General features: G+C 40.3%; 1 protein-coding gene across 1 annotated transcript in view; it reads left to right on the top strand.

The window, feature by feature from the left end:
* The window catches only part of ptprga (protein tyrosine phosphatase receptor type Ga), a 401392-nt gene that overhangs the window by 345972 nt on the left and 28328 nt on the right, over nucleotides 1-27092 (top strand). The window contains exons 11-13 of the mRNA XM_034682949.1: nucleotides 1449-2211; nucleotides 10593-10746; nucleotides 22232-22323. Of these exons, the coding sequence (XP_034538840.1) occupies nucleotides 1449-2211; nucleotides 10593-10746; nucleotides 22232-22323 (1009 nt within the window). The remainder of the gene's footprint in view (nucleotides 1-1448; nucleotides 2212-10592; nucleotides 10747-22231; nucleotides 22324-27092) is intronic.

The raw sequence follows: 27092 nt of genomic DNA, 5'->3' as shown, positions 1-27092 counted from the left end.
TCCCAGCAGTGTGAGCTGTGTGCATCGTTTTTATTAAGCCATGCTGTGCCCCTCCTCTATGGCTCCAGGCCCCTCTTAAGGCAGATATTATATAATATTTCTCCTCTGAAGTGTTTTAGAAGTTTACAACAAAATAATCAGCACACTGGCGTGAAATCAGTTGTAGAGTTCTTGTGATAGAAGGTTTGAACCAAGTTATGTAGGATAATACGGTGTGAGTTCCCAAACTTTTAAGCCTGCGAGCCCCAAAATATGGGTGCCAAAGACCCCCACTGTCCTTCAAAGTGATTTAATGTGGCTTCATTTAGCTGGTGTGCAGAAAATCAGCCTACCGATATGAGCATGTGGCTGTGTTTCCTGTGCCATTATGAATTAACCTACTGCTACTGATGCTTTTGATAATTCACTCCCTTGAGGTGGTTAGACATTGCTCACCGCCCTGCACACAGTTATTAGCCAATTCAAAGACTTTAGAAGAACAATAGAAGAACACATCTGATAAACAATCCAAATATTGTTTAATAGAAAATGTTAAAAGGCTGGAAGTAGAATTTAAGTGTTCTTTGTATCAGGTGTAGAAGTGACTATTCAAAAAGTCTTAACAAAACAAACTACTCATTTGACTACTTTTGTGTATAGTTTTACAATACTAGATGAAACATGCAGTTTCAAATTGTTTTAAAGTTTAATTTTATTCATTTATCTTCTTGGAAGGCATCTCACAACCCCTCTATCACTGTCCTGTGACCCCCCCATAGGATTTCGAACCACTTATCAATAATACTACATAACTACTAATGTTTGATAAGCACAGGCAACATTTTCAATCATAATGTTTTGGATCAGATTCGATTATGTCAATACAAATGTCACATAATCCAAAAACAAACATTTAAACTTCTTCAAATGTTTGAAATGAAGTAATTCTCCTCCCTGCGTCACTGGGCCTTGATCATCCTAAGCTGCAACATCCCAAGGCATCAGTGAGCTCCAGAGAAACTATCCTCAGGCCCTGGATCTGCTCAGGATCAATTTTAATCTTTAATCTTTTACTCTGCACACACTTCTCTTTGAATTGCTAAGTGCTTCAAATGTTTGAAACTGAGTCTGTTTCTTACAAAAGCTAATTAAAACCATCAAACTCTTTGACACTTCAAGGCCTCAGTGCGCCCCTGCAGCTCAAACCTCTGTCCCCAGGACCTGCCATAGATCTGTTTGATGATCAAATGTATTGTTTTATCTATTTCTCTGTGCATATTTAACGTAAGCTTTAGATTTTAAAAGTGCTTCAGATGGATGACATGAAATAGTTCTATATCACAACCATGCTGACCTGAGTAACATCCAATCAAGTTGGGAGCATCAAGGGGTTTAACACTGTAGTCGATAGTATCTGCATTGAAAGAAGCAGCAAATGATGTCTAACTTGTAAAATGTCTCTCTCTCAGCCGACAGTGTCTCCAGCCTCCTCCGCTGACATGGCTCCCATTTCCTCTGGATCCTCTACTTGGACCTCTTCTGGCATCCCCTTCTCCTTTGTCTCAATGGCGACTGGAATCGGACCATCCTCCAGTGGTAGTCAGGCGACGGTGGCCTCGGTAGTGACCAGCACTCTGCTGGCCGGCCTAGGCTTCAGCGGTGGAGTCATCTCCTCCTTCCCCAGCTCTGTTTGGCCCAGCAGAGCCCCAACTCATAACCCCACCTCCACCCGCCAGAGCAACGAACCCACCGAGCCCGCCAGAGACGCCACCACCTCTTCCTCCTCTGTCACGACAACCACAGCCAACGATAACAGCGAAGCAGCAGGTGAGGACAAAGATAACAGACATGGTCAAGGAGAGGATGGAGAGAGGGAAGGGGAGGATAAGGATGAAGAGGAGGAAGATGAAGAAGAGAAAGATGAGAAGAAAGGGAGGAAGAGATCAAGAGGAGAAAGCAAGGAAGGGAGAAGGACTATCGCAGCAGAGGATGAGCCAACCAGGCAGACGCCGGACTCTACTGCAAAGGAGAAAGAAGAGACAGAACCAGATCCATCCGAACTGCTGCCTGTTGTCGACAAGGTGATTACCCATGATCCTCTGGACTTGAACGCCACGACCGCCACAGAGGCAGCCACTGAAATGGCAGCATTCCCTGCACTGAAGGGCCCAGCAGCCACACTCAGACCCAGCTCAGGGGAGAAGAAGCACTGGCCTTTCTCCATCCATACCGGTGAGTCCACCTTCGGTGATTGGCTCTCTGTTGCTCCACAAAGTTCCCTCTCTTTCACAAAGTTCAACCTGTTGTTTGGTGACAGTGGCTGCAGCCTAACTTAGAGTATTTCTTATCATTTTCCAACCAAAAGCCATGTTTGTTTTTTATCAGTGTAGGAGGTAAAAATGAATAAACTTTGCACGTAGTCAGGTTAAGGGGATGCAGTTGTTTTGCTAAATTGTTGTGACTATTTCTTTATACTCTCTTATTGAACTCAGGCTCTCTGGTCCAGGACCTGGGTTCTCACAGTAAGCAAGTGTTTGACAGTCTTTTGCCTCTTTTTCTTCATAAAAAACAACCTCTGGGTATTTACCCTACTTGGGTCTGAGAAGATGAATATATGAGAAACACAACAATAATCCTGCAAATAAGGAAAGGGAGGGATGCTGCATGAAGTTATTGGAATATTAATATATCGGTTATATCATCCGATGAAGTGTTGGTGCCTCCAGGTTATATCTGAGGTAAAAATATCCAGTGTCCTCAGATGCTGTGCTATCATTCTTATTTTACATTGTGGATGAAAGCAAAAAGTAAAAACACAGAAGAGTGGAATCAGAGTGAGAGGGTCAGATTTTATTCATCAGAGCTGAATGAGGCTCCATGATATGATGCTTAGGATTTAGCTGCACAACTTTGTTCTGTAGATTTATCAAACAGTTACTTAAAAGATGTTCTTTTCAGCTGAATTAAAGTCCAATCTCTGAACACAACCTGCTCCCAACCAGGCCATATGTGCTTCCTGCAACCCAATGGACATAACCACAGTGACTCCCAACTACTATGACGTCACTTGCATACCCTCTCTGTAACACTCAGCCCTTTTAGGCAGGGTCACAGGGGTCTGAAACCAATCCCAGATGTCATCGAGCGAGTGGCGGGGTACAGGTCACATTCAATCTGCATACCAATACATGTATACATACTATTAATACCAGGCATGGTGTCAGGATGAACATGTAGTTGTTTGTATGTGAGTATGCCTGGATGTATAGTAGATTAGCCCACATTTTTAGGTATGAGACGGGGGATGAGATGTTATATGTGGTTAAAAATATAATCAAGTCACTAGGAAGCTGTTTAAGAAATGGTGTTTGTTTATTGTTGTTGAATTCTACATACAGCCTGATGGACATGCCTAGCTTAGCCATAGTAGTTTGGACTATGACACATGTTTGTATTCCTATGAGGAGTTGTATTAATGAGTCGTTACTCAGCCAGTCACGCTCACATTAGCACCTACAGACAACTTTTAGTCTCCTGTTAATTTAACAAGCATGTCGCCGGGCTGTGAGAGAAAGCCTGAGTAAACTCCACAGAGGAAGGGTCTTATCAGGTCGGGGATTTGAACCTCCTTGCTGTTGTGCAACAATGCTAACTGCTGCACCACCATGCATCTGTTTCCCTCTAGATGCCTAATATCTATTTATGTATATCTGTTATCCGTATAATATCAGTATCCGCCGACAAACAGTTAATTATCAGCTTTTGTACGATAACAGCTGATTGTGCAGACCACAAGCTCCAACATGCTGGCTGCATGGAGAGATTTGTTGTTCTTCACAATGTTAAAAAAGCTGTGTATATAGGAATCTGCACAAATTAGAAAATGTTAGGTATTGGATATCAGCTAAAATCCAACATTAAGCATCCCCAGAATTTTGTTTTGACATAAATGTGAAATGAAATATCCTGATCAAGGGCCACACTGAGAGCTCATTGAGTGATGGAGAGCTGTTTTCTATCTGGACAGTGTTTCCTTTGAGAGTTCTTCAGTCAAGGATCCACGCAACAATTTGAAGAAGTCCTTCAGCAACAACAAAAAAGTAATTCTTAGAAATGTTTCAGCCTCGAAGGACCTCTCAACATGAAGTTCCTCTGACAAAACATACATGTTTCTAAGAGTTTGATGAATGTAAATCATCTCTACCCTGATGCACTTCTACATTGCAAGGCTACGATACGGCAAAAAAGGAAACACTCATGACTAAGAGTAAAGTTTTGCTCTCACAACAATGTTCCCAGATTTTCCCAGGAGTGAGATAATGTTCAGTCTAACTATTGCTGCTATCTCATTTCAGCAGGAAGGAACGGAGAGATGTAGAAGAGCGTCTGCTTTGATCACAATTTCATTTTTACTTTCCTTTGAGGTGTGAGATCAATGGGGTCACAGCTCTTTTCATATTTAGATAAAGAGAGATGTGGAAGCATCAGATGGTTCTGGTGATGTGTCTGCCAGCGTCATGGCAGAAGAAAGCATTTGTGAGTAAAAAGTGTTAGGTTTATTAAAAGTGGGATTCAATGTAAAGTAAACATGCAGCATCTAAACCACGTCCAAGATAAAGGATCAAAGCTGTGAGGACATTATATAATATTTCTCCTCTGAAGTGTTTTAGAAGTTTACAACAAAATAATCAGCACACTGGCGTGAAATCAGTTGAAGAGTTCTTGTGATAAAAGGTTTGAACCAAGTTATGTAGGATAATACGGTGTTGAGTGTGTTTAATGCAAAGTATGAAGTGGAACAGTTCTCCTGTCTAACAGCCTTTACTGTACGTGTAATGGGCTTTATGTAGTAAGAGGCAATGAGTTGCATTGATCTAGAGGGGATGAATTGCTGCCATGAAGAGTAAAGTATTAACAGAGTTCCTGCAGGAGCTGAGAGCAGACCTAATGCTTCCCTCTTACTCCCCCTTCTCCTTCTCCTCCCCACAGCCAAGACTTTCTACAGCGCTCTGCATTAGCCAAGACAGCACCATGGGACATCAATTCAATTCCAAGTGCTTCAAAACAGTCTAAGCACAAGACCAGATATTATTATGAACAGGAGCAATCATCTCATATTCCCAGAAATGGCTTTCTTAATCTCTTTGTCAAAGCATATTTGGCCAAAATTTTATTCTCTTTGAGCTGGAGGGCAAAAAGCTTTAATGCTGTTTCATAAAGTTAGTATCTGTGCACATTCTGCTCAGAGCATCAATTGTGCAGAGTGGTTTTTGTACCGAGTGCATACCAATGACTGTATATAAGTATGGACTACATGCCTCCATCTGCTCCCATCGTTAAAAAGTGAAGCCAGAAAAAGTGCTGTCATGTTGTGCTGGTGATGTATTTTAGAGCCAAGGCATGAACAGAAACAATCTCATGGCCAAGATCCACCAGATCCGTGTTCGGTCCGTCTCTGATCCTTCATGGCACTGGATCTGATAGGTTTCTATTCTAGTCAATGTGTTAACCCCCACTGGATCCGCTCCGTTGTGTTCCGGCGGGTTGGAACGCCGGAACACAAAAACAAAATGAAAACATCCAGTTAATTTTCAGAATAAAACACTCTGTGTTATCACCAGATTGTATTTCACTTAACTACAACAACAAACCGTCATGCGAAAACAAAATGTCATTTTAAACGGAGCCAGGCCTGGTGTCAACAGGTCAGAGGTTTTCAGAGCGCCATAAAGACAACATGGATGAGGAGAGGAGGAGGAGAATCCTTGATTCAGTGATTGCCATGGGAAAACCTCGGTCACATGACTCCAGCTGTCCGGCGATCCTGCTCCATGCTGCCGGACACGGATCTGGTGGAAGTCCAGTGTTACAATCTCTTAACACCTAAGAATTTAAGTCCAGACACCCACATTGACTTTGGTTTCACATGGTGGTCTTCACAATCCGGATCCCAATACAATCACACCTCTCAGTGGATGTGATATGTTAGGCAGATCAAATGGGCAGGTGAAATGATGAGTGACTTTGACAAGGGCCTAACTGTGATGGCTAGGCAGCTGGGTCAGATCATCTCCAAACTGTGGCTCTTGTGGGGTGTCCCAGGGGTCAGTGGGGTCATGGGGGCACCACCAAAAGAATGTTGGTGCTCAGATTACTACAAAAATGAATGCTCTGATGGAAAGATGTCAGAATACAGTGCACAGCAGTTTGTTGCGTGTTGGGATGCAGAGCTGAAGAATGGTCAGGGTGGGGCCTTCAATGAGCATGTGAGTTTCAGGACTGGACCACAGAGCTATGGAAGGTGGCCTGTAGGAAAAGGATAAAGACTTCAAGGTGTTAACTTGGTCTCAGAATACTCTACATCTCGACCCAATCAAGCATCTGTGGGATGTGCTGGACAACCAAGTCTGATACACGGAGGTCCCACCTCACACCATGCAGGCCCCAAAGGGTCTTCTGTTAACATCTTGGTGCCAGATTCCCACAGCACACCTTCAGAGGTCTAGAGGAGATCTCGACAGGTGCTGTTTATTTTTGCCCTGACCGGAAGGGAGGGGGACCTACATAATATCAGGCAGGTGGTCATGATGTTACGACTGTGTGCTGAAATTTGTATGATTTATTTTACTACTTTCATCCAACAGCTGAAGTAAGCTGTTTAGTTGAGATTAAAAGATTATTATTTTGTGATCTAAATAATATAATCAGATTAAAGATGCAACAAGCTGCACAGTAATGAGAAATAAGTTAAAATAGGAAATACTTTAAAATGCTGAATGCTACAGTAGTGTGATATGCTTCTGAAAGAGGCCGTTCTGCAGCAGGAGGTTTTTTGTTCTTGTGTCTCGGCTGCTGATGCTGAAGTTTAAGAGCTTTCCCACAGCTGAGAAACCGTGAGCTTGTTCATAACCTTCAGTCCACCTTAACAGCGCAGACGGGGTTTTGATAGACACGCAGATTTACTCGGGTCACATCGTTGGGATTCAGCAGCCTGTCAAACTGCCTGCCCCCCCACCTCCTCCTCTCTCACTCCTCCTGTGCCCCCTCATCCTCTCTGCCTCACTCTCTCTTCTTACTCTGATCTGAGAGCTGGCCTACTTTCAGACAAGGCAAGAGGAGATGAGGCTTGCAGGCTAAACTCAGCTGCAGGGAAAGAAGAAAAAAAGCCTCTGCTCCATTTATAGCTACGTGTGTGTGTGGTGTGTTACTGCCTGTACAGTATGCATCTCACTGCACATTGGTGACTGGCTCTGTGTGTGTGTATTTGTGTGTTTTATGCTCGCGTGCTGCCAGCAAGGGTTTATTTATTTATTTATTTATTTTTGGCAGACTGGCTGTAATCGTAAGAGCAAAGCAGAAGGAAAAGAGAAGGGGACAGAGGCAGGCAGAGTCTCTGGGTCTCTCTCTCTGTTTGCACTCTGCATGTCTGCCTGTGTGAGTGAGGATGTAAGGATGGAGATGCAAAGATAGTGGCGATGCAAACCAGCTGTGCTGCAGTGCAGGGGCCCGGCCTGATGCAGCAATCGGCTCCAGGCAGAGCTGCAGATTGAAGGCCATGGGGGCCGGCGTCAGCTCCAGCAACGTCACGGCTGCAGCAGCTGAAATGGGTAGGTGGTGCTGATGCTGTAGGGGGTGATTAAGGGACGGAGAGGAAAGTAAGATTTAAGAAATGACTTAAATTATTCAGAGCTGTGCTTTGTTTTGATGCAGACTTCTGGCTGTACTTCTTCAAAGAGTGTGCAGAGTGTGCAGGACTCAGGGCAAGGGCAGTTTCAGCTGAGACCTAGCCGGACAGTGTGTGCTGATCTGGGTTTGTTTTGATGCATCTGATGGTTTGTGTTGCTGCAGTTTGGAGTCAGTCTTAGCGGCATGGATGTCAGATACTGATGTTTCATCTTTGTGTTTGTCCTGTGAAGTAGCACAGTAGTTATTGTGCTTAGCTTAGAGAATAAACTGTGTCCTGATTCCATAGTATTCACCAAGGCTAATAAAGTAAACAACATGAACAGCAACATGCAGTCTCTTTTTATAGAAAACCAAACGGGGAGAAATCAAAGGCAACTGACCTGCATCTTTAAATCACTTAAAGTTGAAAAGAACTTGTGCAGAGTTAAACCAAAAAAAGGATGCTGTCTGATGGTGAATTTAAGTGCATGAGAGTCCACCTTAAGACTGCAGAGTTAAATCTGTTGGCTTAACCCTGACCGCCCTGCAGGTCTAACGCTGTCAGAAGACATTTGGTAAAAAGTCACACTATTCCTCCAAGAAGAGGAGACATGGATTTTGCTTTGCTGTGACTGTGACATTTCAGAATAACCTACAAGTCTCCAGTAATGTGCACAGCTGCCATTTGCAGTTTGATGTGTTTCAAGGACAACATCTGACAGAAGTCTTGTCACGCTGAAGCAGCAACCTCTGGTGTTGAAACATGAAGTCTATGTAAATGTGCAAAAAAATCCAGTTCCTCGAGTTCCCTATAAATAAACATGTTTATGGCCTGGTTTAAAATACAGCTTTAGGTATGTATCTCATTTATAACCTGTTAAATGAGATGGTATAGAAAGTCAGAGTTATACATATTTTCATAATTAGGGGCATGGCTGAGGTGACGGACAGGAAGCTCTCCTCAACTCCACCTCTGAGTCAGCATATCCAACATGGCGTCCACGATTGTACGGGCTTCAAAGTGCTACTTGGTGACATCACAGAAACTACAGTGTGTCCATTTATTATAATGTCTATGGCCACACTGCCATGACAAACGGCATATGAATGTGGGGACCTAACACTGACATACCAGCTCCTCAAATAACTGGACTTTCAGGAGTGGCTGTGGCTCAGTGGTAGAGTTGGTAGTCTCTCAATAGGAAGGTTGGCAGTTCAATCCCAGCTTCTGCAGTCACATGCCAAAGTGTCCTCTTATCGTAGCCAGCATGGTGTGTGAATGGGATTAGTTAATGCTGGTGTGCACTCGACATATTATCCTCTGCCATCAGTGAATGAATGATGGGGGAATGGGTGAATGTGACAAGAGGTGTGAAAGTGCTTTGAGTGGTCAGAGGACTAGAAAGTGCCACCTAAGTACCGTCTGTTTACCTTTCACCATGAAAGTAAAGAAGTAAAGGACTTCAATTAAACATAAAGCTCCAGATCAAATATTAAGAGACCATCACAAAAATGTATTTTTGTACTATTTAAAGGTTTGTGTTTGAGTAAAATTAACATTCTTACTTTATTGCACACCGCATATTTCTCAACTCTCCAATAGAATATTCTCATTTAGATCTCTCAGTTGCAGAAAATTGGTAACAGGTTCAGAAAACAACTAAAATGAACTACTTTCCCAGACTGAGAATAATGCACAGAATAAAAGTTTCCATTTCATATTCTTTTTTAATCAGAAAAAAACTTACTTCCTCCTTTTAATTCAATTTTATTATTATTATTATTATTATTATTATTATTATTATTATTATTATTATTATTATTATTATTATTATTATTATTATTATTATTATTATTATTAAGCTTTTATCCAACTATTTAATTATTATCTATTTTATCAGATTATGTATTGTATGTATTTTAAGAAAAAAATAATTTATTATTTTAATGTTCCTAATTTATCCTTTTCACTTTTTCTTATTTCCCCATTTTGATGGTGTGTTCTCATTAATTCTCTCATTCTGAAAACCTCTTTTATTGTCCTTTTAATGCCTCTAAATACTTATCCATTTTTATTTATTTATTTTTATTTATTCAATTAATTAATAAATTTATCCTTGAATTACCTCATAAACAATGATTTATTAGTCCATTGTCACACCAATTCATTCTGTTTAATTTATTTACGTGTATTCTTTTTTAGGTTGCGTTGTATTCTGTTTTGCATTGTTTAAAAATCCTCGTCCCTGTCTGTCAAAATGTTTTATTTGTTATTCAAACCATATACTTTGTAAACATTTGTTATTTTAGGTGCTATATAAATAAAGTTATTATTATTATATTTTATAGAAAACTGAAATCAATATTTGTTGCAATAACCCTGATATTTAGTGGCAGCTTTCATGCATCTTGAAATGCTCTACATCGCTATTTCAAATTGCTTTTAAGTGACGTTATGCCACTCTTGACACAAAAATTCAAGCAGCTCAGCTTTGCAGTTTGTAAAGTGATCACTCAATACCTCATGAAGTAGACTGAGGTGTGTTTGCATGTTTTACTTGCGTTTAACATTTGGTCACTTGTGCAAAGTGATGAGAAAAGGGGATGATTTCAGCTTGGTGTATTTTAAAGTTCAGTATACAGCAAATTGTTCTGCAACAACGGGGATGTAATGGAGGCTTTTATTCACTTTAAAATAATAAGAGGGACCTTTATGACAGAGAATAATGATCTGTGTGATCCTCCTCTTCATTCTTGCAAATTCTTCATTATTTTCACTCAAATTGAGTCTTGATTTCCACATCAGGAGGAATGGACATTGCATCTGTACTTTATTTTGCCCACCATCACCTTTAATACCATTATTTGTTTCCACCTTCGTATCATCCTCTGCCTCTGAACTTTATTTCCTTCCCTTTTTAATGTCTCTGTTTTCTATTTCCGTCCAGATCGTCCCACTGTCGTGACCAACCTGACCCATCCGGTGAGGACCGGGCCTGGAGCGGGTCTGGGCCGTGTGGAGTGGCTGGTTCCTTTGGGCGTGGTTTCAGCTCTGACCTTCCTCTGTCTCGTTCTGCTGCTGGTTGTGCTTGTCTACTGGAGGTGGGTACACTCACACACGCAATGTTTTTGAGTTGGTTTGAAAGGGCGACTCTGGGTCACATTTGGAATGCGTGCTGCATTTCTATCGTTAAGGTGGAAAGAACAAGATATACTATAGTTAAGCTGTGTGCATTAAAGAAACTGAAGAAGGAGAATCATGGTGACCACATACGGACAGGATTTATACCTGGCCTAAAGCACCACAAACATTTGATTGAACAGCTTTAATTATTCAGGGAGGTAAATGTTTAATGTATCAGGATCAGCCTGCACCTTGTTTAAACTCTTTAACTGCCCGCAGAGACAATCTGTTGCCTGTTTCGCTTTTGCAGGTGTGTGCACACGGCTGAACAGCGTGAATAACGTCACACACCCAGCTGTTTACCCTATTCTGCCATTTTTACACATCTCTGACAGGTGGAGTTAATTTCTCAATAAATGTCTGTCATAAGGGATGGTTGGTTGTAATAATAATATTGAATCAAATATTAAATTTTGTTTCTCACTTTTCCATCACACAGAGTTAATATAGTGTGATTTTAGAGTTAATGAGAGAGAGAGAAGACAGGGAGGAAAGGAGACAGATCGGTAAAACTCAAATATGCCCCCTCCACCTGCCCGGATCAGCGTTGTTGTGTTGTTTCTGATTAGATTCACGATGCAGATGATCTGGTTGACATCATTTTACTGTGAATCTGATCACTGGACATAAAGCTGTGATGACCTCCAATCAGTCATTACAAAGCTGATGAGCTGCAGATGAAATCTTATTTTTATGATCAGTACATCAACAAAACAAATAAACGTAAATAAAGGTTCACATCAGCAGCTGCAGCATAAACACATAAAGGAGTTATTAAAGATGAAGGTAGAGGCAGCAAACTGTTGTAATGTTTACATACAAAAACAATAATAAGTCTTTATTATTATGAGTCATTTATAGCATTATTACATCTGGGGTTGTGGGGAGCTGGAGCCAGTCAGATGCTACTGGATGAGTCTATCACAGGGCTCACATATAGAGACAGACAACCATTAACTCTCTCACCTGCTGGCAATTTAGAGTCACCAATTAACCCAGTGAGCATGGCTGTTTTCGAAAAGGCTTGCATATCTACTAAAGTAGTAGGCAGTAGGGACTGCATACCACCTACTGCATACTACGTTTTAAGGTAGTATGTTGTATGACTGCTCTGTTGGATCTGTTCTGCAGGATGCTTGGTCAGGCATCACTGGATTTGTGGTTTTTCGAGGTAGAAGCGGAGGTAAACAAGGACCAAGCTGATAGCATCACGTATGATTTAAAAAGTTAAGAAGTGGTTTATATGGAATTTAATAATTTTTAAAGCACCTAAAAACGAAGTTCCCCCCGTCAAAAAAAAAAAAAAAAAAAAAGCGGAATGAGTGCTGTGCATTGTGGGAAACAGTACGTGAGGGAGACTGGTCCGATGCATACTGAGACATTATCCCAAATCAGTACAACAACCGAGTAGTTTTGGTATACTGCAGATTTAGCTCTTGTTCACATTCTGCAGACATACAGATTTTGGCCAATCAATTCGTACTAGTAGTACAGTAGGCGGTTTCGAATACAGCCCATGTCTTCGGACTGTGGGAGGAAGTCAGAGAACACATAGGACACCCACACATGCACAGGAAGAACATGCAAACTCCACAAAGAAGGAATTTAACTAGCGTGAGACCACAGCTCTGACTCCTGCACCACCACGCAGCCCTTCAAAAAGCAGGAGAGATACCAAAACAATAAAACTATAGTTTAAAGTGTATCTTGAAGGTTGTAGACCCCAGTTTATCATAATATGAATTACTATATTAATATGAATATATTAATTAACACACTACAGGAGCTAATGGATTCTTTTTTTCAAGGTTATTTTACTTCCACGTCAAAAACAGACTACCTGATGTGAAATAGCATCAGGTAGTTCCGCCAGTTAAGCTAACGTCCTTGGATCTTTGTCTATATTTTGCTCTGTAATCAGAGACTCCATTCTGCAGTTTAGGTCTTATTTTGAGCTGATAAATGGTAGAACTGTGGAGGAATCATCATGCTTATGATGTTTTATTTTAGTTGGTCTTTTCAGTTCATAATTATCCTCTATGCTGCATCTCATGAAGCTCTCTCTGTGTGCGTCTACAACTCCATCTTTTAATGTTTGTTTCTTTTTTAAGGCTAATGAAAGTGAAGTGAAATAGGGAGGGGGGGGTTCAGATAGGGAGAGAGAGATGATGGGATCATATAACTGCTTTCAAGGTGTTTGTGTCAGAAAAGTCAGCTCGTGTTTTTGACCCTTGAACTTTGAGCTGAGTGCATTTTTAGAGCCATCATCATTATCAACCAAAGTGACTTGTTCACTGGAGGATTTTAAACTGTGGTGTTTTTCATGAAACTATAAATACTGGGTAAGAGATCTCTATTAAATTATAATTAATGAGCATCCTCCTTTTTTACATGCTTATTTATTCCGTTCTCCGTCTCCAGCTCTGCAGACACACATCGGGGCTGAGTCACTGGGAGTCCTTCGGTTTGAATTTGTCCTCCGAGGGTCGGTGTCGGGGGAGTGCAAACCTTTCATTGTGTTAATTAAAGCCAAATGAAAAGATAACAAAGACAAAGAGGATTACCTGAACACTCCAGGGTGGCTTATTATGAGCAGAAAACACATTTTTAAGATAATAGTTAGCACCGTTAATGAGCTGTTTAGGTATTCAAATCACAGCCGAGTTTATCTCTGAAATAATAAACCAAGTCCAAAATGATTCAAGAATCTGCAGGACCAGTTCTCCCTGAAAGATTCTCATCTAGCTTTTTAATTGATTGATTTACAGCCATGAAACCAACGAGGAAGAACACAGATAGCAAAAAATGACTCTTACTGTTATCTGTGTTGAAGGACCTGCTGCAACGTTTGTGATATAGAGACAGAAGAAAACTGCTGCTTCCAAGAAGTAATAGAAAATTAACACAAGAGAACAACACGATGTTAACGCTCTGAAGCTTCAGGATCTGGAGAAACATCCTGGTGATAAGATCCTCAAGTTTGATCAGGAATAGTTTCTGTTATGTTAAATTAAAGTTTTGGAAAGATCCTTTTTTCAGGAAAAATATTTCAGTGGGTTAAAATAGTTTGCAAGAATCATTTGTCGAAGTTTCAGTTAAAGTTTTTTATTTGAGGCTCATTTTGTTATTTGCTGTTGTAATTCTAACTTCAGCCACAAGGTGCCAAGATTCAAGTCCATCAAAAATTATTCTGGCAGACCTTTTTGTCTTATCATTTCAGTTTTTTCTTTATTATTATTATTACTATAATAATAATAATAATAATTATTATTATTATTATTATTATTAGTAGTAGTAGTAGTAGTAGTAGTAGTAGTAGTAGTAGTATTTATCATTATTGTTTTTATTTTTTATATTTATATTTTTTCACTATATATATGTTTTTATCACTATTATTTCTTTAAACTATTTTTCACAGGTTTAAATGGTCAAAAATAAAACAAAATGTCTAATGCTTACTTTTTCACTTATGGCAGGAAAATTTAGAAACGTAAAAGAGAATCCTTCACACACACACACACACACACACACACACATACACACACACACACACACACACACACACACACACACACACACACACACACACACACACACACACACATGCTCCGTCTGAAACAACACTTCCACAGAAAACATACATCTGTTTGATAATCCTGCTCCAGTATCAGACATGAGGACAAACATTATGTCAAAAGAAAATTATCTGAAGAAGAAAAACTCCTCCTGTTTGATAAGATACTTCTCACTGACAAACTTTACCACCAGAGACACTTCAGGGTAAGTGATGAACATGAAATCCAACCTGAACACAGGCGCTGCAGAAGCTGCTCTTAATATTGAGGATAGGTTTTCCTTCTCAGCTGAAGAGAGAGAGGCGTATAATTATACAGAATCAAATATCGAATAACAGTGTGAACCTACACATCACACTTTCTCCACCTTTTTCTTCCTCTTGTTTTAACTCTGTTGTATGCTGCTGCTTCAGCTCACTGATGCCATGATGCACCAGTTATTGCAGCTCTGATGGAGATTCTGTAATCTTCTTACATAACACACACTGATGGAAACCTCATTATAAATCAACTTTAGTGCAGCTGGATGAAAACTAGTCCTCAAATGCAGACTCTCATGTTCCCTCCATGTGTTTAAACCTGCAGGATCCTCATGGCGAGCTGACCCTGGTTCAGTGTGTCAGGCCATATTAGACTGGCTTTAGTCCAGGATGTAGACAGAGTGTCAAAACAAACCAGCTACAACAAATGACCTCTGTGTCAGGAGTTCTAGTAAACACACATCTAATACTTATATAATAATCCAAATAACCACACCATCATCTACACATACAAGGATACATATTCACTCTGTGGCAGGAAGTAAATGTGGTCACTGTGGTGAAGCTGTTAGTGGAAATAAATCAGAAGAGATGATGCAGCATGCAAAAATATGCATGCATGAAACAATACCAACAAGCAGTGTTAAAAAGCACGTCAACTTTAGATTCAAGAGATGATGTTGCTTCTGAATATAGAGCATCTTGTGGTGTTTCTATAACCAGCATTAACTCATGACATACAGTGTGAAGCAGTGTGGCTTCTATTTATAAAGCAAGTCACTGCTGGTATGAGTAGAAGAGCAGATACAGTACGCACAGGGGGTCCTAAAAAAAAAGCCAAACAGGATCATCATTTCATTTTCGAGCTACTCAGTATTTTTCATGTCACATGATCCTTCCTGTTGGGAACCCTGAAACACACGTGTGAGTGTACAAGTGTTGGGAAATTCACTGAAACTCACCCACCCTCTCTCTCTCTCTCTCTCTCTCTCTCTCTATCAAACACACACACACACACACACACACACACACACACACACACACACACACACACTAGCAGCAGGTGCTGGGGGGGGGGGGTTAATTCTATTGTGAAGCGGAGCTCAGGTCACAACCCGGTATTCCTCTCAGACTCCACCCACTCTGCTTTCTTATTGGTCCCCCAGCAGCAATTGATGCCGCCTTCATTACCCAAACTGTTGCTCTGCTGCTTTCAAGTCCAGTCTGAAAAAGATCAATATGAACTTCTCAACTTTGAATATGATGAATTAACAATCTCTCATCTAATACTATGAAGCCTTCAAGTTTCTCTTACAAATACAAGACAGAAGGATATTTATTAATTTACTACAGCTTGATGCATTCAGAATTTCACTCTGTGGGACATCATACAGCAGTGTTGATAATGGATTTTCACGAATATCATCATATCCCTCAGAAGAAGACTTTTTCCCGTCATGCATTTCACAACCTCTTAATGTCAATATTTAAAGCTTCAAAGTTATTTCTTAACATCTTTATTCTGTTGCACTTGACTTGACTTTTTTGTTCTTGTTCATTAAGGAGGGACTGAGTGTACCAATTAAAATTGTATATCTTAAGATGGACCGGACAAACTCTCTCACTAACCCCGACTGAGAGCAGCCGTAGCTGTGCTGGAGTGATCATGTGAACATTCACAGGGCAGCTGGGTGTTTCCTATTGACACACTTCTTTCCTTTCTCTTCTCCACTCAAAATATTTTGAGAGGGCTTGGATAAAATATTCCAAAATATATAATTTAGATGTCCAAATACAGAAATAAATGAATATTAAAACGTTCTTACGAAAAATACTAAACACCAGCACAGATTAACTTCAGCTTTGACAGGGAATTGGGAGGACAGAATTTTAAACAGTTATTACAAAGCAGCACAATCATTGATATATTTGGAGAGAATTTACTCACTTTCACATGACTGGACGATTGACATCTCAGAGGCGAAAGCTTCATTCACGTAAAACCTGGGATCAAATAGCGCCCCCTGTCTGAAACGTGCTTTAGTCTAAGTGAGAGCTCTTTGATTCATTCAAACAGAACTTCCTTTCCTGTAGATCACAGATTACCTCTCATTCTAAAGTTTGTGGCATTAACTTTTTCTTGTTTTTATTACCTTGAAGAAGCCAGCTGGTGTGACTCTACAAACATACACCTGCTCCTATTTCCTAGGTGTTAAAGTTACATCCAGGTGTAACACAAACAGGGCCGAGTCTAAATGGTGCAGAGGGCATTGCTTTAAGTCGGTCGTAACTTTCAGACCTAATTTTGCATAAGTTGTATGAGTATTTCAAAAACTGCCATACTGAAGGTTACCATTGCATTATTTTCTAAATCCTCATTATAGGTTGTCTTTGATTTGATATTTATGTTCATCGTGAAAACCAGACTCAGGTTGTAAAGGAGGCGATCTTTTTGTTTTTAGTTGAAATGCAGTGTGTGTTCTCTTTTAACTACTTATAGTCGTTATCCTAAAAAGATCAGAACAAACCAAAGTGAAGAACTTTTTGCAACACATATATTATTAAAAAATAAAATCTTGCTGACTGGCATGCATATGAACAGCATATTGTCTCTTTGCAAGTCATTAAAGTTTACTTAATAATGCTTTATTTTGCATAATCATATCCAACTACTCGGCCATTAACCAAGAGAGGAAACAACTTCTAATTCAAAAGCTTTAAAATAGTAACTGTGAGTTTGTAGAGTATGTTTATAAATATCAGAGTTAGATACTGCTGTATGATGACGTATGGGAAGCCTTTATGTCTTTAATTTAATTTGCAACCAAACTCTGACTCTCCTTTGTTTTGGCAATAACTTATTTCAACCACAGCATTTTTCATAAACTTTGTCCCACGCGACCTGAATGCATCACAACACCAGCTGTCTCACTGCAGGAAGTGACTGGGATTGACCTGTGTTTGCTTGTGAGCGTGTGTGTTTGTGTGTGTTGTAGTCACAGAGAGGGAACAACCCCCTTCATGCCTTGTTAAGAAAAATCCCTCCTCCCTCCCTCCCTCCTCCCTGTGTTCCCTCCTTCTGTCCCTCGCTCTCTCGTGCACTTGCCCTCGGTTCATGTCAGCAGCAGCAGCATGCGGCAGCTCGTCTGCTCCCTCCTCTCTGCGTGTTCACCAGGATGAATGCTCTCTGCTCTCTGCTCTGTATCAAATACAGGTAGGCAGGGTCTGGACACACACACACACACACACACACACACACACACACACACACACACACACACACACACACAAATATAGAAGCAGGGGGTGTTGAGTAACTGTTGCCCCTGAAAGTTGTAGTAGAAGATAAGGACACTGTTATGGCAGTATCATAAACAGTGAGTTCAGGTTGATTCAGCTGTTGAATAAGGGGCTGGACATTTTGTTATTTCACCATATTTGACTATAATCTACTTGTGTAAAGTGCTGTTGTCTTAAATATATTAATGAAATAGAGTTTAAACCTTCATCAACAGGTGGTACAATGCAGAAGAATCCTCTGGAAGCAACAGGTGAAACAAAGTCATCAGCCATATTTCTGATTTCTTCAAAGTAGGGGATATCATTTCAGATTCAATAGTTATATGATTTTAATTCAAGAGACAAGACTGACAGTGGTCTCCAAAATCCACACAAACTCAGTAGTCTGTGACGGCGTATTCAGACCATTGTAGAAAAAAAACATTTAAATAAAGGAGCCAGAGAAGAATAATATTCCAAGATTAAGATTGCACATTTTTTCGAATAAAGTTGCTAATTTCTGAGATCATAAAGTCGCAAATTTGTAAGAAAAACTCAGAAAAAGTTTGGACGCTGCTGCCATGCTCGACATCATTAAATCGTACTTTTCAATCAGATGTAGCATTTGATGAATTGATTTAGCATTTCAGTTTCCGTCTGTCAGAAATTAATCACAACCTAAATACACATTAAGTAAACTTAACTTGTTTTTATGCCATGTTACCGTTACACCTCCTCACTTAGTATGAGTGTGGCTCTCATATTTTCTGCCTTTCTGTGGCGTAATGTTCAAAGTTAAGTATCGTGGTTTCTAGAGATACTATTTTGAATTTTTGTGCAAATGTGCGACTTTATAATCTTACAATTTGTGATTTAGATTTTGGATTATTACTCTTCTTTATTGGCTAATTTTGTCTTTTTTTAAATTTTACAATGGCCCTCATATGCCGCCATAGTAATGGTATTCTCAAGAGATTCAAATTATTTTACATTGGCTTGTTTGTTCTTGATAGATTGAAAGTTTGCCAATCCGTCCTGCATTATTACTGAGATGTGTCACCATCAGACCTCATTATTTAACCGGCAAAATAAAGAGGTTGTTTCTGACTTTAAGAACAGCATCAGACAGTATAGATAATATTAAGTCCAGACCTGATCTCGTCTCTTTTTTCAGGTCTTCCCCTCCTTTTTTTGTCAGTGCTCTGACATAATGACACAAGTTGAAATTTGATCTAAATTTTGATTTAATGTACTAAATTAATCATTTTCAGATTAAGCAGCCGGGATGTCATTACATTAATGTGTTTTCTGCCTGCTTTTGCTCTACACACTGACTGTATTTCTTGCTTACTGAAGCCTGCTGGCAGGTGATTAGTCAAAACTACTCGGACTACAAACAGAAACCATAACACTTCCTGAGAACCCAGAGCCCTTAGTACAGATCCCACATGTGTATGTAGAATTTGGAAATAGAGATTACGTGTACTGTTAATTACAGATCTGAATCTTGGTCTTGAAGTACACTGAGCCATCCGGAAGGCTGCAGTCAAATCTGAAGATACACCTGCTAAATAATCCCAAATTAAATCCTGAAACTTTCTGATCATTTTTTTTATTCTTATGATTACAAACACAGACAGGTGTCTAATTCTTCACCAGAGGAAACATACCTCTCTGCAGACACAGTTTGTGTGACTTTATTCAGATTTTCTCAAAGCAGCCTGAAGTCTTCGTAGCTGTAAAGGTAACATGTCTCCGTCTCTGTCATGCTCTCTGTTTGTCCGTGGATTTGTTTTTACTTTTTGAGTGTTGAGTGAAGACGGGTGACGTCCCCTCAGCTTTCTCCTGCTCTAGTTTAGCGCCAGCTCGTCTCTAAATGGCTGATGCCGATTTCCATTTCAAAGTGGTCTGATGTAAAACATCAAGTTTTTGAGTTGTCCCAGTCAGAGCAGAAACACGACAGTAGTGTCTATTGAAGTGTTTCCTCCTGAAGGTTTCCCCGTGCGACAGCTTCTTCATGTATGTGACTTCAAACACACATGGAGTGAGAGTTCTGTGTGCGTTTGTTTTTTTTTTTTTGTGTGTGTGTGTGTGTGTGTGTGTGTGTGTGTGTGTGTGTGTGTGTGTGTGTGTGTGTGTGTCAATCAGCTGTGGCACGTAATGCTGTGAAATTAGACAGTCGCTTTGCTCTTAAAGCCGCCTCATAGAACTGAAGTTGTTAGTTTGAAGTCTAAGCTCAGTCAGGCTTGAAAGACTTGCGGCATGTGCATGAGTGTGTGTATGTGTGAGGAGAGGTGTGTGTGTGTGTGTGTGTGTGTGTGTGTGTGTGTGTGTGTGTGTGTTGACGCTTAACACATAATTGTGTGTGTGCATGCAGTGTGTAAGGTTCAAAGGCAATTGCTGCCGTCTGTATGTACTTTGAGGGGAGAAGGACTATCAGCTGCTGACTGCCATGATGGGATCTGTATTGTTGCTCTCAACACATGCGTGCACATTCTCTGCTCGCTGTCTCTTTCTCTGTAAGATTAACTACAAGATTAATCTTTTGTTTCGTGTAGTTGACGTCAAATTCAAGATTTCATTTGAAAGATGTTGGTGTTAAAAGTGTGTTTATACCTGAGGGGACTGTCGCACAGGCCAAACTTTTTCCTCCTGCAGAAATCTGATCCAAACTCAAAGTTTGTTTGGAGCAAAAAATCCTCATCCTAGAGGACAAAATAGGATTTATTGATGATCACATTTTTGGGAACAGTGAAATTTAAGGGATATTCTACCGGGGACAAAATAGTAGAGCATTATCCCTTTGTAAGCACGTATGTAGCTTTGAATCCTGATCATGACTTCAGAGGGAAATGGACAGCGTTAGAATATGGAGGGAAATGATGGCTACAAGTGATTTTGCAGATAGGCAATTCAAAGTGCTTCACACAAAATATCATAGAGCATCATGAAAGAGGAAATTTAAAAAGCATCAACACAGACAAGGGTTATTAGGATATCAGATTTTCACCTTACTGTGGCCAAAAATAACTCAAGATAATGATTTTAATGAAATGTTTATGAAACACTTTATGAAATGTTTATGACCAGTAAATTAAGGAAAGGCTAGACAAGGATGGAGTGACTCTTTACTTCATTATCTTTACTAATTAACCCAATTCACTCGATTACATGTAATAATCTATTTCTACTGATGTTCAAAGTTCTGAATTATTCATGCCATCAGCCACGTGATAGAAACTACTATGAAATGAGAAACTCACATCTACCTCTTCTGCATGTAATCCTGTGTTACACGTTGTCCACAAAAAAACTAGCAAACTCCCAAACTAGCGGGTAAACTTTTCTTAGGTGCAGGCAGAGTACCTCACTTTCATTTGTCATCTGTATCGACGTTATTTACGCTGCAGTAGAAGCCTCTCACTGCGATAAAGGCTAGCTAACTAGCTGGTTACTGAGTCCTCTTCTGCTGCTCCTTATTTGTCTTTCCTCCTTTTTATGACAGGTGGCTAACACTGTAAAGAACCATTACCACACCCTGCCATGAACCACCTAGTTACACAGTATTATCATATGCTTATTTTTAGCTCAATATCAGTATTTCATTTTCTTAAAAAGACAGTTATTGTGAATACTGGTGTGCTGCGACAGCCCCAGCACACGAAAAAATAAATAAAGATCCACTAAAAACAGCAGAAACAGGAGTTAAGATATGAAGACAGTACTAAAATAAAAGCGTAAAAGTTACTGTGCAATGTCACACAATGAAAGAAACCTCTTCACATCGAATAACTGCACATACAGACTGACAGCGTTCACACTATGAAAAGCTTCATCACCTAGTTATCAATATATGTTTTCATGTGTTTTTTATTCGCCCCATTGTTGGAATACAAACTGCAAACTCTACCTGATTCACTGTGCATCTGTCCAGATGAATGTTTTTGTATGGCGGTAAACGGTAAACTAACAAGCGTCTGAATTACATCTATAAACACTGAGAGCGAGGTTAAACTTCCAGCTGTTGCTCTTTAGCTTTATTGTCCATTCACTCAACTGAGTGGGAAGCTGGTGAGGCATCAGGTCCCTCTTGAAGCAGCACTGACTCTCTTTAGTAGGCATGCTGTCTACCAGAGGGATGCAGAAGCTGGGATTAGTAGGAATATCCAAGCAGTGGATGCTGGTGACTTAATGTGAATCAGTGAAGTCTGCATAAAACAACAACAAAGCAGGAGTTTGTTCAGCAATGCAAATGAAAATGAATCTCTCTCTCTCTCTCTTTCTCACAGACGCTGTTTCCAGACAGCCCACTTCTATGTGGAGGACAGCAGTTCACCCAGGGTGATACCCAATGAGACGATCCCTGTCACCCCCATCCCAGGTAACAACCAATCACAGCACGATCACATAATTTTATCTGATGCTAAACTGCTGGGCGAGAAAGTTCAAAATTAGTGTTTGTTACTCTGCAGCTGAAGAGATAACACTCTTCAGTGTTCAAAATTAGTGTTTGTTACTCTGCAGCTGAAGAGATAACACTTTACTTTTAACACATGCTGTTGCAGAGCCCTGCAGAAAGATATACAGCCTTGAGCCGCAGCATTATTAGCATGAACTCCCAGAGTTGTGTAATATGTTTTCCAGCCGTGTAGCTTGGTAAAACATCTCTGCAGAGTGTTGGTTAGTAAGGTGGTCATCCATCCTGTGGGGTCATAGGTCAGAACTATTTTTAAAACAGAGGGCGAAGGTCACAAAGTCAAGAGTGAAGACCCTGCTGGTCTTATCTCCCAGTGACCAAACAGTCTGGATGTGGTGCGGTAATCCAGACTGGGTCTCAACACACAAGTTAATAAAGCCACCTTCAATGAGGAACTGTTAATCTCACTACACCATGTTTGCAAGTTGAAAGGAGAGAGAAATCAATAGATGGGTTTTTGTTGTCATTGTTGTCCACTGTGTTCAATTAATTGCAGTTTGCATGCATGCAAGTTAATAGAAGAACATTGTGCACATGCATATTGAGTATCTATAGAGCTAGCGGCATATGTAAACAGTGTTCTATGAATTGTGTACGAAGTGGTTAAATTGAAAACTATTGATCGTGACATATTTAAGTTCTTCTTTACACCCTGCGCCATAAGGTTTCCTTATAAACATGCAATTAATACCAATACTATCGAGCAGACGAGCAGACATAAACAAACTGATAACTGAGGTTATAATGTCAGTGTTCTCATGAATACAGAGTTTTTGAAATCTCCACCGTGCAAAGTGTTTTCCAAAACCTACATTTTCAGTGACCTAACACTGTCTACATGTTAATGGTAAAGTCAAACCACAGAGAGAACATGTTTTCATAGATATATGCATACTAATGGCCTGAGACCCCTACAGCATTTTACACAGAAACACAAGTTAACATTTCTTACTAAACACTGACACATGTCATAGTACTAAACTATGACAAATGTTATCTCAACACACTTGACTAAAAGAGCATGTCTAGCATTCTTTGTTATATTATTTACAAAGCAAAAAAACTTCTTATAACAGGCAGAAACCTCAAGCAAAACCAGACTCACATCTGCCGCAACCGTGTTTGACTGGCAGAAAGAAAGACACAGACAAACAGACTGGGAAACAACAACAACACAGACTTGAAGGACTTGAATCTTGGTCTTGGGTGGAAGTTTTGCCTTCCAACAGTCCAACCACCCACCCTAAGCTCTCTGCTCCTTCACTTCTCCTCTGACTTGCTGAATGGCCAGAGCAGCTACGTCTAATACTGCTGCAGTTAGGTCCAAATGGGCTCATAATTACTGGGATTATGTGCAGTATTACAGCGCAAAGTACAAACACTGAATGAGAACAGCCTGATACAGGATTTGTTCAACTAAAATGAACTACTTGGGGACATATGTTGTTTTTAATCACGATGGACAGGAACAGGAGTCAGCGTTGACACTTCTACACAGCTCTGACTTTAATTGATGTCTACAGCCGAAATGAAGGCAAAACGATGTAGGCGTTTATGGCTGTGTGAGTCAGTGTGTTTGTGTGAGTATAAGAGAGAGGGAGGTATTGCCCAGTTCACCAGGTACAAAGAACAGACTCGCATATTAAACCTCCAGCCTCTCCAGCTCAGTCTGCAGATCCAGGATTTGGATCCAAACCTGTCAGATCAATTAAAAGCTTGTGGGGCCTCTTAACAATGAACCTTGGCTGAGTCCAAAGTCCTCCATTCAGTGGATTCAGGGCCACCGTGCCCAACATGGCAGACAAAAAGAGGGTCTGACACTGAGCTGTCCCACCCCCACTGAGGCCCACTGAGCACCTGGTGTGGATTCACCGTTGATGTGTCATCACTGTGGTGAGATATGTTTGTGTTTCTGATAACCACTGGAAGGGTCAGGTGGCTCTGCAGACTTCTGACAGTAAATTGATGGCAGCTCACATGACAGTCGGGCACAGCAGACAGGGCTGTGGTGTATGACCATATGTTTGTTATATTAATTGTCTCAATGAGCTCAGACCTGGAGCCTCACACATCCCATAATCCTCTTTAAGACCTTCTGCTGGATTTAAAGCTGCAGGAAACAGCCACCAAACCTACCAATTAACACTGACTCACACACAAACACACACACGAAAAACAACCACTTATATGTCACATGAGATGGGAAGGTCTTTAACTTTGTTACTCATAAACGCTGTTTGTTGGGAACCAACACATATGGAAGGTAACACTTGTGGTTGCGCACATTTGAAGTAAAACTTGTTTAAAGTGTGTTTCCAGTTGTTGCAGAATAATACCTCATGTTTGTGGCTGTGTAAAGCTGGGTGAAGTCTGACAGATGTCCTCAAATGATGTCACCTGAGTCAGTCTTAGTTAGGGTTGAAGACTGCAGGTTTGACAAAAGTATATGAGGCTACATTAACCGCTATCACTCAGTTTATGACTAAACTGTCAGATATGAATAGTGGAGAGGCTGTGACCAATAAAATAATACATGGTAAAAAGAAGCCATCCTTTCTTATTTAAATGTGCTGATTTAACCAGACTCTGTTATTAAACTGATGAGCTTTAACTGTTGGGGATGTACACATTTAGTCCACTATAAAAAAAAAAAAAGGAATTCTGACAAGTCAGTTAAAAAAGTAATTAGTATTTTATTGTTGTAGGCCTGAAATGCTGGACATAATTGTGACTAAGCCGTATCGCAGCAGTGCTCTGGCTAGTAGCGACTGCCATAATGCTCTGCTATCTGAATGTAAACAAGCACAGATGAAAGATGCCGTCTCTTAGCACAGTGTGGTTCGACATTAGTTTGATTTACAGAAAATGGAGACGTGTCAGCTTAACTCGAATGGAGTGATGCTTAACCAGCATAGACCTGCAAGGAGGACTGAAGGCTGGAAGTGCTAGCTCTGCTAACTGTGGCCACACTCAGCGATCTAATTTGACATGGTTTACCTGAGGACTCTGTGACCCTGTGCTCAACTTTGACTGTTTTCTGAGTGTCCTTTTACCTTTAGACTAGTAAGTGAAACCACCAGGAAGTTAGCCGCTTTGAAACATCCCTCGTGGCTTTGCAGGGCTTCATGCACAATTTCACAAAGTGTGACGAGAAAAAAAATACACTTTCCACTTTTTCTGCTCACTTTGTCTAAAAACATTTCTGAAAGTTGCACATACATTTTTTTAGAAGATTTATCAGCAAGAAACAACGAAGCATAAGAATTTAAGTCACAAAAAAAGGGGGATGTTAGCGTGTGCTCTCGTAGATACTATAGTAAACTCCAGGTAAAGGCCAGGTGCTCGTGAAGGCCAAGGTGTTACTGTCAATAGGGGAATCCAAGGAAAGTAGGTAGTAGGTACACATCTTGGATAATGTTCCCCCAAACACTTGTGGTGGTCACAAACCCGAACAAGTTTAGCTCAATTAACAGCTGAGTTGTTGTTGGGTTGTTTCCATACTGTCACATGAGGACAAAAACTATAGAAGAAGTTGAGATCCCCGTTCCCCGTTGGTTTGTAAACAACAGACTTGAACCCTCAAGTTTGCATTCCAGCAGTCAATGTCCTGTTTTATTTAAGCTAGGCATGTTTATACTTGGAAAAGAAGATGGAGATCAGAACGAGGGTTTAAGCAAAGTTAGCAACTGATTTAAGCACAAATACTAACTTTGGCTGGCAAAAAAAGCTTTCAACAGATTTCTTGCTTGTTGAATCAATTTTCAGCTGAATGAATGTTGTTAAAATGTACGCTTTGCATTTAAGTCCAATGAAATCCTCTTCTATATTTAATATTGGCACATCACTTACTGATAAAAAAGGTAGTTGCTGCAGTTGCAGAGAGCTTTAGTCAGAAGTTATTCTCATGATTCTTATTTGTGGTCCTTTTTGTTGCTTTATTTCTGTATATTTAATGTAATTTGGCACAGAAACAGTTTCTCTAGCTGCCACACTGAAAGAGATTTACTCTGCCATCTGTGAAATACGTCAAAGCATATTCTGCATGCTGTTAATTGGCTTACCCAGACCCCCCTGCATCACACTCAGCACCCTGCTGTGTTTACTGACACCAATAATTCTGACACATTTGCATACCTAAATGAGCGTCTTGGAGGACAGAGTGAGGGAGCCAGTGTATGCCCTTGTTAATATTTGATGAAGACTAAACTGAGAGGAGCTGTGGGAGAAATTTAGCTGTTGTATAATGTTTTTCATCCTTTTCACTAAATAAGCTGTGATCATCTGGGTCGAGTTTCGCTCTTTATGCTGTCAGAGACTGAAGAACAACCACAACTTTACAACTGGTTGTACTCAAATGTCTGCGTTATGATGAAACATGCGCTCTATGCTTGTGCAGTGCGACTGAAAGCCCCAAAAGCAGCAAAGCATCATATTAACAACACTTCTTAAGCTAATCTTGAGTGCTTTTAATTGCCTGATGGTCTGTGGTCAAACAGTGAAACTAAAACTTTGCTGAGCCTGCATTGTTCCTGACAGAGCTTATTGGGAGGAAGGGATTTACTCAAAGCACCACTGAGAACCAAGATTGCATCTTAAAGTTCACCCTGAACCCAGTCCCTTTGAGTCATCTGTTTCCTGTGAGTCTATCTTTATTCAGTATCAGGGTAATCAAC

Source organism: Notolabrus celidotus, chromosome 1 (assembly GCF_009762535.1).
Source record: "Notolabrus celidotus isolate fNotCel1 chromosome 1, fNotCel1.pri, whole genome shotgun sequence".
Taxonomy (NCBI): domain Eukaryota; kingdom Metazoa; phylum Chordata; class Actinopteri; order Labriformes; family Labridae; genus Notolabrus; species Notolabrus celidotus.
This window is presented reverse-complemented; position numbering and strand designations above follow the sequence as displayed.